This window comes from Danio rerio, chromosome 16 (assembly GCF_052040795.2).
Source record: "Danio rerio strain M-AB ecotype USA chromosome 16, GRCz13ab, whole genome shotgun sequence".
NCBI lineage: Eukaryota > Metazoa > Chordata > Actinopteri > Cypriniformes > Danionidae > Danio > Danio rerio.
Window position 1 is genome coordinate 46,283,533 of NC_141036.1, and position 14,616 is coordinate 46,298,148.

General features: G+C 36.9%; 1 protein-coding gene across 2 annotated transcripts in view; it reads right to left on the reverse strand.

The window, feature by feature from the left end:
* Nucleotides 1–14,616, reverse strand: part of si:dkey-22o22.2 — a 304,899-nt gene that overhangs the window by 26,090 nt on the left and 264,193 nt on the right. For both annotated transcript variants that reach the window (XM_087287665.1, XM_087287664.1), the window contains exons 19-23: nucleotides 13,314–13,407; nucleotides 8,533–8,717; nucleotides 5,936–6,171; nucleotides 2,766–3,043; nucleotides 209–423 (exon numbers count right to left, since the gene is read on the reverse strand). In XM_087287665.1, the coding sequence (XP_087143791.1) occupies nucleotides 209–423; nucleotides 2,766–3,043; nucleotides 5,936–6,171; nucleotides 8,533–8,717; nucleotides 13,314–13,407 (1,008 nt within the window). The remainder of the gene's footprint in view (nucleotides 1–208; nucleotides 424–2,765; nucleotides 3,044–5,935; nucleotides 6,172–8,532; nucleotides 8,718–13,313; nucleotides 13,408–14,616) is intronic.

Sequence of the window (14,616 nt, forward strand, 5' to 3'; positions counted from 1 at the left end):
AAATGTAAAATAATGTAAACTGAAAACAGAAAAATAAATGCTCATTCAAGATACAAACAAAAAAGATAACACTATATAAATAATACTACAATAACACAGTGTATTCTAAAGTGACTCTACATTGTGCTTGTTTATATGTGATATGTGTAATATATATGCAGCTGCTCATTTTGAATGCATAAAAACATGTAAATATGACCATTCATACCCAGAGCAATAAAGTCCTCTTTTTCTCTGGGCTGAGGTGCTCCCATTGGGCCGTTGTAGAACAGCAGGCCATTGGCTGCCTCCGTGATGAACTCCAGAGAGATGTGGCTCTGGAAGCACGGCTGTATGGGATGGAACCAAGCATAGCCGTTGCCAAGAAAGCTGTGTTTGGTTTGCTGGCATTCTGGCCCATCAAACATTGGGGGACATTTACACCTGTGACAGAGCAGAAGATCAGTCATAACTTAAAGGGATAGTTCATCCAAAATTCTGCCATCATTTACTCACCCCTTACATGTTTCATATCAATTTGAGTTTATTTTTTGTGCTGTTGAATGCAAAAAAAAATGTTACTTTAAAAAAATGTTGAAAACCTGTAACCACTTAGTGAAAGGTTATCTAAACCCTGCATCAGTGAACTTTCATAGAAGATGTGTAGCTGTAATGGCTAGTAGAAATATGGTTTGATTAAAAATCAGAGCATATGATTATATATATATATATATATATATATATATATATATATATATATATATATATGTGTGTGTGTGTGTGTGTGTGTGTGTGTGTGTGTGTGTGTGTGTGTGTGTGTGTGTGTGTGTTATGATCACCAGCGATCTAGTGGCTGCAGATAGCTGGTAAACACAGTTCAATAAAGAACAATAAAGTACAATAAAGAACTACAAATTTGTTGTTATATGGACTACAAATCCTATCATGCAGTGCTCACTCACACCGGTTCCTCATTTCGTTGATTACACACACACTCACACAGACAAAGCTGAAGCTCATCATTCATTCATTACCTAGACTGTAAAGAGAGCACTCTCACACACATCAGTGCTGAGTCTTTTAAGCAGTATTGTGAACATTACGGCGTGGTTTCCCTGCCTTGTTTTGCCATGTTGGACCCTTGTTTTATTGTTTATTCCTGTATGCTGTCTGCTTTTTGACCGTCCGCCTGTTTATGACCACGACTCTGGATTTGCTTGTATACATCTGCTTGCCCCTGTGTTGACCATTGTTTGCCACACCAACCTGTTTATAAAACTTGCATTTGGATCCACACCCTGTAGTCAGCGTCCACTTCCCTGTACAGTCCTATTTGAAAACAACTACAACTAAATTTGTTGTATGTTTGTTTATATCAGATTCGAAACCAGAAAAAAACTGTATATAAAAAAACATTTTAAGTTTTGTTTTTTAATATCAGTTTTTTCACATTTCATAAGTGATTTAAACAAAATACAAAATGAAATTAAAACTAAGTTTGTTAATGCTTTCTTCTGTTGAACACAAATGAAGATATTTTGAAGAATGCTGAAAACCCTTAACTATTAACATCCATAGTAGGAAAAACATAGACTATGGAAGTCAATGGTTACCGGTTTCTTCAAAATATATTCTTTTATATTCAACAGAAAAGAAATTCTTAAACTGGTTTGAAACAAGTCAAGAGTGAGTTAATGATGACATCATTTTACACTTTGGGTGAAATATCCCTTTCACCAGGTCATCACATGGTTGAAAACATCAATTATTCTATCATATAAACTGAAGACCAAAACAAATGAATAAATGTAAACAAATAAATGTAATTTTTATTGAAACTTTAATGTTTGTTGTGGCTATACCATGATAACAGTGTTTTACAAAAAAAGGGTGTCTCGACATCAGAATTACAGAACAGTAATAACTGTAGCATGAGCAAAGATTACAACTCTATTTTCAGCAGACAAAGTAAGATAAGAGTGTGCAGGTCATTCACGGAACTTCCTTCTTCATCTTTTACTGACTTCTTCACACAATTTCAGTCTTTTCCCAGGATAAGAAATATAATGTTTTCCACAGATCCAAATAAATGAACAAATTTAGGTGAAGTTTCATAAACTAATTTCGAGACGAGCATGTGATATGATTGAGCACTGCTGGATACTTATCTGTAATCAGTAATAATCCAATCAGAGTGATCCTAGCTTACTATAAATGGATCATTTTCTCCTTACTGCTCTATCTTCGTTTTGAAAGAATCCCCCCTTCCACCCCATCTCCTCCTTTCCCTCCCATTTCTAAAGGGGTAGCTATCGAGACCTACCTGATCTTGGATACCCTGATATGCTTATTGACCGGGCGGGAGCCCTGGGCTCAAATATCTCCGAGCACAGGGTTCTCTCCCGGGACAGCATGCCAAACCTGCTATAAATGCTAAGCATATCTAAGTGGGAACTCTTGAATCTTAAAAGTGAGCTTTGACTCAGTTCTTGAAAATGAGTAAACTATAGATTAGGGGTGCCCAAACTTGGTCCAGGAGGGCTGTAATCCTGCAGATTTTAGCTCCATCTTGCCTCAACACACCTTCATGGATTTTTCTAGTAAGCCTAGTAAGAGCTTGATTAGCTAGCCCAGGTGTGACTAATTGGGGTTGGAACTAAACTGTGCAGGACCCCAGCCCTCCAGGACCGAGATTGGGCGCCCCTGCTATAGATCGTGCTCTAGTTTTGATCTCCACTGTAGAACATGACTATTAATCTGACTCAAGTGGTAAATGGGTATTTTACCTGTAGCCTAGTTCACTATCCACGCAGGTTCCTCCGTTCAGACAGGGGCTTTGTGAGTATGAGGAGCAGTGGAGATGAACGCTCTCTCTGCCCAGGCAACCACACTGAACACTTGCTTTGGCTGAGACCGACACCAGAGAGATGTTCCCATTGTTGAGGGTTGTAGGGGTGTCACTGAAAGTCACCTTGCTGGAGCAACCCCCTGTCTGACCACAGGCTGCATATACACACTCGTCCACCCCCACCTGAAGAATGGTCACTCCCAGAGCAGACTCCAACTGAAAGACAAAGCACACAAACCCTGATTAAAATCAATCAGAAGCGGAAGTTGTGATAGTCTGTTCTTCCCTGTTATGGCACCCCAGTGAAACAACTTTCTAGAAAAGAAAAATAATAGAGTAGTTTGGGACTTTATGTTTATGTTAGTTTGAGGATTAATGTTACATTCTGTGTTAATCTCAAATGGATTGCTACTGGTTGATCTTAAGAGTGAAAGGTTGTTCAAACCCAGCACCAGTGAACCTTCAGAGAAGAAGTGTAGCTGTAATGGCTAGTATGAAGCTGCTTTGATTAAAAATTACAAGAGCATATGATTTAAAAAAATATGCACAAAAATGATTTACTACATAATACTGCAGTGTTCTATTAGAAAAAAACAACTATATTTAATGTATATTTGTTTATATCAGATTCAAAACTAGAAAAAACTCATTCATTCATGAATTTTCGGCTTAATCCCTTTATTAATGTGGGGTCGCCACAGCGGAATGAACCGCTGAATTTAGCCTACCCAGCTCACCAATGCCGCATGTCTTTGGACTGTGGGGGAAACCGGAGCACCCGGAGGAAACCCACACAAATGCAGAGATAACATTCAATCTCCACACAGAATTGCAACTGACCCAGCCGAGGCTCGAACCGGTGACCTTGCTGTGAGGATACAGCACTACCTACTGCGCAACCGCATCGCCTAGAAAAAAATGTTTCTATTTATGTTTTGTATTTAAATATTTTTCCACGTCTTTCATGATTTAAACTAAATACAAAATGAGTTTAAAACAAAGTTAGTTGATGCTAAAGAGATAGTTCTCCCCAAACTGAAAATTAAAGGTTAATGTACACTGAATCCGAATTTTTCAATAGTAATTTTCGCACATTAAAAATGAATTCGACCTCAGGTTGTGTGAATCGTATCGACACACTGCCTCCGAAACTTTCATCCGTCATAAAGAAAAGTCATAAAATTAGATTTTTTTCACACTTTCCGCAATATTTTCTGTTTTCGCATTAGAAAAAGTGATTTGAGAGGAGGGGTTTTGACAGTTCAGAGCCACAATACAAGCAAAAAGCTAAATACACAATGCCTTCATTTGAGCTGCACAATATGACATCAATCACAGAGCATAAAATAAAGACGGATTGTAGCGGACAGTTGAGAACCTCTATATGCTGAATTCAGTGACTGGCACACCTCTCCCCTGCTGCTGCTGCTGCTTGGTGTGTGTGTGTGTATGTGTGTGTGTGTGTGTATGTGTGTGTGTGTGTGTGTGTGTGTGTGTTTGTCTCCACACATTTGCTAACTGCCCATAGACATTACATTGAAAAGTATGGTCCGCTTTCAGTCTGTTGCTTCGATATGTCAACACGAACACCATCTATGTCATATAATATGCCAGTCTCTGTTCAGGACTTGTTTACGTACGTGAATATGTGAAGTATCACAAGCAATGTATCAAAATTTCACTGATTTCCTGAAATAAACTTCAGGATAATCCAGCGCAACTGTTTGATAATAAGCTGAACAATCCTTCCTCTCAATTGGATGAACACAATATGCAGCCCATTCCTTTTCCTGTTTCTACTTTGGAGGCGAGACGTATCACTGCTTAAACTGACTCCGAAATGTTTAGTTTTCTCGTAATGGATTGATTGATACAAACCCTATTATTTCGTTTTTTACGAAAAAAAACCCACATACGAACATTTCGGACTTCCGTGTGCAAAGACCTTTACTGATTATTTACTCACCTTCAAGTGGTTCTAAACTTGAGATTCTTTTTTCTGTTGAACACAAATGAAAATATCTTGAAAAATGCTGAAAACCTGTTAACACTGACATCCATAGTAGAAAAAACAAATACTATGGGAGTCAGTTGTTACAGATTTTCATCATTCTTCAAAATATCTTCTTTTGTTTTTACAGAAGAAACTCAAAAGGTTTGAAACAAGCAGAGGGAGAGTAAAATGATGACAGAAATTAAATATCTTTCTATCCCTTAATAACTCTGACCCACAAACATGAAGGGACGACACAGTGGCTCAGTGGTTAGCATTGTCGCCTCACAGCAAGAAGGTCATTGGTTCGCGTCCCGGCAGGGTGCTTCGGTTTCCCCCACAGTCCAAAGACATGCGCTATAGGTGAATTGAATAAACTACATTGGCCACAGTTTATGTGTGTGCATGTGAGAGTGTAGGGAAGGGCATCAGCTGTGTAAAACATATGCTGGATAAGTTGGCGGTTCATTCAGCTGTGGCGACCCCTGATGAACTAAGAAACTAAGCTTAAGGAAAATGAATAAATAAACAAACATGAAAGGAAATATTTTTTTTTGGTGAACATAAAAAAACACCCAAAACACCCAAACATCCTACGCAGCTTCAAATACAGCATGAGTGATTTTTCCTTAGTGGCTGTGCACATGTGCTTGTTAGCATGAGTGTGTTTATTTGTTTGTTCAGGAGTGACGGGGGTCCTTCTCAAGGGCAGTCCATCACATCCCTCAACAGCGGCTGTAAAAATGTCAGCGCAGCTTTCTGTGTTGTGCATCAACATCATCTCGCTGAGAGCATTAGCGCCACGCTGGGCTGTGAAGAACACCCACTCTACACCTGATTTATAGAGCTGCACAGGGAGCAACATGTTCTTTCCATCCAGTCCTCAATCCTAGTATCCCTCTCTCCCCCTGCCCCAGCGACCCAAAGCGACAGCCCACCATCTCATACCTTACATAGAAATAAAATATTCATTGACCCGTCATGCAGTGTGTCTCCGAGTGCAGGTGTGAGACGCGTGTAAATGCAAACGGCTCCATAGACTCCATGTCTGAGACACACAGGAGACGCGGTTTGGTGGGAAAGTGTGAGTTTTTGTGCACGCTCGACTTTGTCACCTTTGCTTTGTGCATGGCTATGTAGCCGTGAAGTTTCTCCGGTTTGTAGTACGGCGAGCCATGAGCAGCAAACCAAACGCTGAGGTGGTGCTGAGCTGGTTGTCTGCCGCTGGCCAGGCTGAAGACGTCAACGTTCTCCACATCTGTCTGGAAGAGTTCCGACAACAGGCGACGCAGACGCATGTATCGACTTTCCTCATTCACCGAGGCACGGAAAAACTCATTCGCTGTCAGGTCTGTGCATGATAAACACATAGAAACAAAGTGTTAAAAACAATGTATTACATTTATTAGTGTAGTCACATACAGTTAAAGGGCTCCTATGATGAAAATCAACTTTTGTAAGCTGTTTGGACAGAACTGTCTGTATGTATAGTGTGTCTACTGTCATATCAGAGTGTTATAAACCTAACAAGTCTCTTTTAAATCTCCTGACATTAATCCCAGTGATTTTGAGGCTCACCGCAACGTGACATGAGAGTGAGGTTTTCCCCGCCCATTGAATTGATTGACAGGCACCATGTTTCTATAATAAATTGTAAACACCTGTCCACAGAACATCTGTTTTGCAGATAAACTAGGAATAAAATATTTGTAACAACTCTCTGTGATTTTTAAATAGAATTTAAAATAGAGCATGTTTGTAATAAAGACAGTAAAATCATGAGGCTCATCATTTCAGAAGGGCTTGAATGAACTCCACCACAAATACATCAAATAAGCTTACATGACTTTTTTTTTTTTAATAATGAGCTGTATTTTAGCTTCATCCATGTCTGTCTCTATCACTGACGGCTGTTTATCTGACATAAAGCATGAGAAGCAGACACACACATGGGGATGGTGGGCGGGGAGAAGCAGCTCATTTGGATTTAAAGCCACAGGCTACAAAAACAGACACAATGTACATACACTGTACATGTAAAATGAGCAGATTCTAGAGGCTATAATAAATAATCTGATGGCATTTTGAGTTGAAATTTTACTGGAGACACCAAAGGCTTATCTTATATCTTGTAAAAGAGGTAAAATAGGTTCCCTTTAAAGCCAAAATTATTAGCCCTGCGAATTTATTGTCAAATGTTTCCCAAATGATGTTTAATAGAGCAAGGAATTTATCACAGTATTTCCTGTAATACTTTTTTCTTCTGGAGAAAGTCTTATTTGTTTTATTTTAGCTAGAAAAGCTTACTTGCTTTTTAAATCAATTTTAAGATCAATATTATTAACCCTTTAAGCAATATTATTTTTTTGATTGTCTACAGAATAATCATTATACAACGACTTGCCAAATTAACCTAGTTAAGCTTTTAAAAGTCACTTTTAGCTGAATACTAGTATCTTTAATAATATCTAGTAAAATATTATGTACTGCCATCATGGCAAAGATAAAATAAATCAGTTATCAGAAATGAGTTATTAAAACTATTATGTTTAGAAATGTGTTGACAAAAATGTTCTCCTAGTAAACAGAAATTTGGGAAAAATTATGCAGGGGTTAATAATTCAGGAGGAATAATAGTTCTGACTTTAACTCTAGTTTTACTTTCAAATAGTTTTTTAGACCTCTTCACATGTGAAAAAAAGCAAGAGCACTTACAAGTTGTGTATTGAATTATTCATTATACTCTATTATAAATATGATTTTGCAGTACATTGTGACAAAATCTGCTTTTACACAAACTTTCGAGGTTAAACTATATTATTTGCTTTTTCTAACATTATATGATGGCACAGTTGCATGTATTTATTATGTTTTTGGGTTTCTGATATCATGCGTTTTAAAAGCGTGCTTTTGGTTTTAGCTTGGTTTCAATTTATGAGCTTGAAAATAGTTCTGGAGCTCATTGTAAGCTTGGATAGTTTTATCAATCTAGTTTGTGTTTCTGAAATCAAAGCATGCATACACAGTTATACATTTGTTTAACCCTTGTGTATTGTTTAAACTTACTACCCTTTCGTTATGTTAGAGGCTGTTCCTGCCCCATTGACTAACATTATTTATAACCCAACAGCACACAAGGGCTAACACAAATTGAATGAATAAATTAATTAATTTAATCAATGAGAATGCAGTTTTTCATGATGCACTGTAAAATGATTTTATTACTGTATATATAAAAGTTTTTTGAAATATATTCATCATTCATTTTCTTTTGGCTTAGTCCCTTTATTCATCAGGGAAGCACCCAGAGAAACTCCACACAGAAATGGCAACTGATCCAGCTGGGACTTGAACTAGCAAGTTTTTTTTGCTGTGAGGCTACAGTGCTAACCACTGAGCCACCATGTCGCACCTTGAAGTATATTTTACAAGACTATTGTATGATAATTTAACTCTAATTTTAACTAAAATGTTACCTTAAAATTGAATTCATATTGTTACTTGGTTAACATTTTGTTTTCAATCTACCTGCAATTGCTAGGTAAATTTATTGAAACAAATGTATTAAAAATAGTGCATGGACATTTAAAACAATATTAACAGATAATAAATAACAGAAAACAAACACAGAGTAATTAGTATACACTATAGATAAAGAAAAATGCAGAGTGTGACTGTTTTAAGATTTCAGTGTTTGTGAAACGGCACTCACTGGCCAGTCGGATGGAGGCAGCGTTCCTCAGAGCCTCTTCTTGCAGCTCCATCACCGTGACCTCAGCCGACGAGGTAACGTCAGGCCAGCTCTTATCAGCCACCCTCACCTGCAGACTGTACAATCCAGCGGCAGTTCCCTCTCGGACACTCAGCTGACCATTGTTCTGGTTCAGGATGAACTGCCTGTGAAGACAAGAATTAACTTAAGACTCAACTAGTGAAGTGACAGTTTTACCATTTACCACATTTAAATATTTATAACAACAAGAGCTTAAAGGACAATTCATAATTTAGGAGGGGTTCTCATTCACTGGGAGAAACTGCATCTGTCTACATTGTTACAAATATCTATTATTTAACACACATTGCATTTAGTGATTCACAAGTGTTTCCCATTTACAATATATACACTTTTTCGCTGATGATTTTTTCCAATTTAGCACTTTAAAACATTTTATTATACACTAAATAATATACAGTGAAATTGTTAGCCCTCCAGTGAAAATTGTAATTTATTTAAAATATTTCCTTAAAATAGTTTTAATAACTAATTTCTAATAACTTTCAATTCAGATAAAAGCCAGATTTAAAGAAATAACTACGTGAAGTGGTCAAGTCAATCAAAAATAAATAAAAAAAAGAAGGAAAGAAAATGTTTTTTATTCCAGCCAGAAGACAAAATATTATGAGAAATACTTTGATAATGTCCTTGCTCTGTTTGACATCACTCGGGTAACAATTGAAAAAGAATAAAAAATTCACAAGGGAGCTATTCATTTGTCTTCAACTGTATTTATAAGTAAATTATAAGAAAAATTTATAAGAAAAAATATTGACGGTTAATATTCTGTACACTATTTTACATTTACATAATTTCTAACTACAAAAAATGTTGATAATATCCACTTTGTTAAACTTAAAGAAAAAAACCATCCAAGGCTGTCAGAGCAGAAATCAAGCATAATGTATAATCAAGCATAATGTAAATAAGCATAAATAAACAGAATAAAAATGATGAAGAACTGTTAATTAACAGACTTTTTTAAATGAACTGTTTCTCTAGTGCATTAAAACAACAAAGTTTTGTGAGAAGGGACCATGAACTTCTCAGTTTGACAGATGAAAGTTAATTCAACCAGATCTGGAACAACACAACAGAATTTCCGATTTTTGCTTGAACTATCCCTTTAAATTTAGACAAACCAGAGTGTAAGTAACTGTACAGTAACTAGAGATTCATTCCAAAGGTTCATTCCTGGATCATCACACATGAGAGAGCAGCAATGATGCCGTAAGATGACTCAAGATGTATTATTAATGGCGGTGTGTATATCAGTGAAAGCACTTATGTCAGCTCCTGTCTCCGTGCCCAGATGTGATGACCATGACAGGGACACTTCTGCAGCTCTGGATAAGAGATTCCAGGAACAGCTGGCCTGCACCAATCTCTCGCTCTCTCTGTATGGATAAGCTCTTTCTCTGTCTAGGTCACAGTTGTGTTATGGCTGCTCTGTATTTGGAACAGTGGTGAATGAAGTAGACAAATCAAGCACACCCTGGTAAGAGCACAAAGTCTTCTTTTTTCAATTATACTTAAAACAAAGTACAAAAATGCTTGAGTTTTTCCTGCATTTAAGTATTTAGGGAAAAATATCTCACTGATGAATGATCATTTAATTTCCAGGAAAATGTTTAGTTTTATTAACAAAACTTGTTACAGTACACTGATCATACTCATAGTTCAGTGAAAATAGCAAAATGCTCAATCTAGAGTCTAATATTTTGTGTCATCAGTCATGAGTAGAGATCTGCACAGGACTAATATTTTAGTCTAGCTCCTGCAAGGTTTTATTCCGCACCCAACTGCTCCTGCTGTATATTCAGCCTTTGTTCACCCGCTACCCAACCCACCACTTTTTCTACTTAACCCGCCAGTTCCTGCTAAATTTAGATCTGGTTTCCAAAATCTTAATTAGGTAAGAGAGAGATAACAGGTAAAAGTGTGGGGTTGTACAAGGATTGTAGGCTATATGTAAGTTTTGTTTGCCTCTTTGGGTTAAGACATGAGTGCCACCTTAAATCTTGGGTTCCAGTCTTGTGTAAAACTGAGGTAAAACTGTTGGTAAAGTCTGCTCTGAGGACTGTTATGCAGATGATGCAGGCACAGACTGTGTGAAAAAAAAGCATGTGCAGGAAGCACTGGTCCATGTGTTCATCATGTCCAACTGTTGTGAGCAGTGGCTGTACTGGTGCTCAATAAGACTGCGGAATTCACAGATGTGCTCTTCCGAAAAAAGCTTCGGGACCCGGGAGCGCTATATTGTTAGACCGCCCGCTCCTGTTCAAATTACACCAGAATAACAGACCTCTATTTTAATTGGAAATGTACTCCCACGTCGCAAGAAATCTGACCTCTAGTGACAAGCACTCACAATCTCCCCTTTTGTGACTTATTTTAAAAAAGTGTGAACATTTTGAAGGATTATTTACTGGAGATTCACTTTGACCAAATCATTTGAATAAGTTGTTAACTGAACATTTGAATAAACTTGAATAATTTCTGCTGATTTGTTGCCTTGAGAACAGATGTAAACAGAGCTGTCCAATTTTTTCAGTTTATTGTCACAAGTTAACTGATAAGATCAGTCTTGTTTAAAAATCAAACACTGATTCACATCTCTAAGTAGTTAATGATTTTTCAAGTTTAAAACAACTTTTTACTCCACTACTTTTATGAAATGAAAAAAAGAAGAAAGTACAATATTTTGGGTAAAAATATAATGAAGTAACCAAATAAAATAAAAATACTGAAATAATAATAATAATAATATTAATGATACTAATAATAATAATAATTATTATTATTAGATTTATATACACTAAAGTACAGTAGGGAAGTTTATACCTACTGTCCACAGCTGACTTTCACATTGACATTGACATTTTGATACAACCCAGACTCATTCTGAAAATGTACCACTATATACATTTCTGGAGAGCTCCAAATACGTCCCAGGAGGTGTTTTTTTTTTTTTGCAGTTTTTTTTGCAAATACACCAGAGTCTGCTGCGTATGCTTTTTCAGATCTCAAACTTCAAACGCAAGTGCCATTTGCGCCTGCTGTTCTCGTGTAAATCCACCAGAGGACCGATCGACTGACCCACCCACCCCTTTTCCTAAACCCAACTGACAATTTTCAAAAGCAATCCAGAAAAAGAAAAGCCCTTGCCTGATTTTTATACCAAATTTTACCACATTCTCTTCGTTTTTTACTTGATTATTAATTTTTTGGCTTCTGTTTTTGATTTACCTGCTTTCTGGAACCATTCTCCGCTGGACTCTTTGTTGTGGTGAGCTAACTGGACAAACTGGTAACAGCGAGAAAGCTATCCATATGGAGATAAGCGATCAGCTGGTAAGAGCAAAAGGAACGATGTCATACCACCCCGTAGCGTTCGTTTTAAAAGCTATCCTCTGGCTTTTATACCCTAAAAGTGTGCAAAGTGTGTATATTCTGACACAATATTGTTGTTTTTCTGTTGTACTTAAAAAGAAAAACAGAAAATGAAAGTATATATATATATATATATATATATATATATATATATATATATATATATATATATATATATATATATATATATATATATATATATATATATATATATAACATTCCTCTGGCTACAGGGGACGTTTTCAGAATGAGCCTTTGTTGCCTAAATGAATCATTTCTGTTTATTTGCTGTCTCGAGAACAGATAAAAATATTAAATAGACATACTGATATAATACTACTACAAATAAATACTAAAGTACAGTAGTACCGTAAACATACCTACTACTGTCCACAACTGATTTTCACAAAAGTTTAAAGCAGAAAAACATCAGTTGTATTGTTGAAATCAACTGTTTGACTTTTGATATTAACTGCAAATACAGACTAGTGTGAGAGACAAGCTTATGATGTCTTGTAGGGTGTGCAAGAGGACAAGGACAAAAATGACATGCCAATTAGAGCAACGTTGCTTTATGTCTCCTAATATGGCGTTTGCACTGAAGCCACTGTAAGCTTGGCCCTGTAACTCCAGACATTGTGCAGCAAGGTCGCTAAACTCACAGTAGTCGCAGCTCAAATTAAATTCAATCATGTTCATATAACAGGAATAGAGTTCCACCTCAATGGTAACCTTCAGCGCCGGTGCCAAATTAGCTACTTAACTGTCAAGTAAGCAAATGAAAAACTGCTTGGAACGAAGCTATGCTCTCAGTGCCAAGAGATGTGTCACACAAGCTAGCATCAAACTGCTAATGTATTAATGTGTTAATTATCCAAATTAATGAGAGCGGATCCTGCATAACACACCGTCGGGCACAGCTTTAGATGGAACTTAAAATAGAGTGTGATTGAACTCAAGACTAAACTGATTGAGTTGGCACTGGTTGCTGGAGTGCTAGCATAATCGCTTTGCTTAAAGGTGCTAGCGCTGGCATGAGCCACAGAATCTGGTTTGGACAAAGACCATCACTTAGATGCAGCTCTTTAGAGAGCACCTCTAGCCAATGTAATCTTTCTTATGGGTTACTAGGTGAGAATTCATGTATCACTTCAGAGCAAATTTTGAAATTAAAAAGAAGAGTGACAGGCGAGATGTCAGTGAGCTAATATGCACGGTCTCATCCTTTATCTTCCCCTCGCTTTTGTTCTTTTTTTTCTTCCCTTGTAGGTGTCACTTGACACACAGCAGAGTTTGAATCAAACTTCAATAGAAGATCAAAGCACCTGGGGGGTTTGCCTTCGAACTTGTAAACCTTCTCGCTCCAGTCATCAAGGTCAGGGGATTGAACCTGTCCAAGTACCGTCGTGGGGAGTGTACCTGGGGAAAATACATAATGAGGTTAGAGAAAAGCTACCTCCATCCAGGCTGTGCGATACCTGGGGCGATGCGTGCCTGTGTGGGAGGGTGGAGGAGAGGTATCTTTAAGGAGATAAGCAAAAAGCAGAGCATCTCATTGGCACATATGGACCCACTTAAACAGCACAGTGGGGGGGATGCAATGCTATTAGCATGCAACATTGCCATTTCTCCAAAAGGCAAAACGAAATGCTGTAATCCTGTTAGTCATGAAATCAACATCCTTTAAAATGCCTCGTGTTTATGTGCTTCTTAAACCTGGGATTTAAGCAAATTGTTAGCATCATGCCATGTTTGAGCTACATGACAAATTCTTATTAGAAGGCTAATGCATGAGAGGGCTAATGCAAGAGGAAAATGCTAAAAATATATATTGAGAGTGGTTAAAGCTTTACAGGCTGTGTTTTGGACATGTAACATAGCAAAACTAATGTTTTACAATTACCATGAAACATCATGTAGATATCTTAAATTATTGTAAATATCACGCTGAACATATTGCAACACTTACAAATTGTGCCATGGTATTAAAATAACATAGTTATTAAACATTTACTGATTTATAAGTTGAAGTACAATATCATGTTAAACAGTGTTCATTTTGTTGACGAAAAATTTTAATCATAATTTTTGTGACGAACAAGTTTCTACCGACGAAAACTAAATAAAAATTAAGTGATGATGAAGACAACTATAATCAAAATATACTGACATTTTCGTTGACTAATGAAAACGAGACGAGAATGTGATTGAGAGATGTTCTTTGGAAATTATCCAATCAGAATCAATCTTAATGTGTGATGCATGATGTACACACACACACACACATTTGAAAAGTAACTGATCCACAGTAGGCACAGGATGCGAATACGTCATCGTTCAAAGGGGCCGTCTGTCTGATTAAACTAAATGAAATGGCAACAGCTGAGAAAAAAATAAGATTTGTGTTTGTATTTAGACAAAAAGACAATAACAAATATAAAGCGACATCAGCATGCCAGGGAATCATCCAGAATGCACGCAAAGGTAAACTCTAATCTATTTTATTTACCTGAGTGTGTGCTTTTGCTTAACTGAAATGGCATAGCCTCTCGCTGACCTATAGAATTGACTCCTCTAGATTGTACATTAAAAGATATTAAATCGGAAAGTCTTAAATTCATATAATCA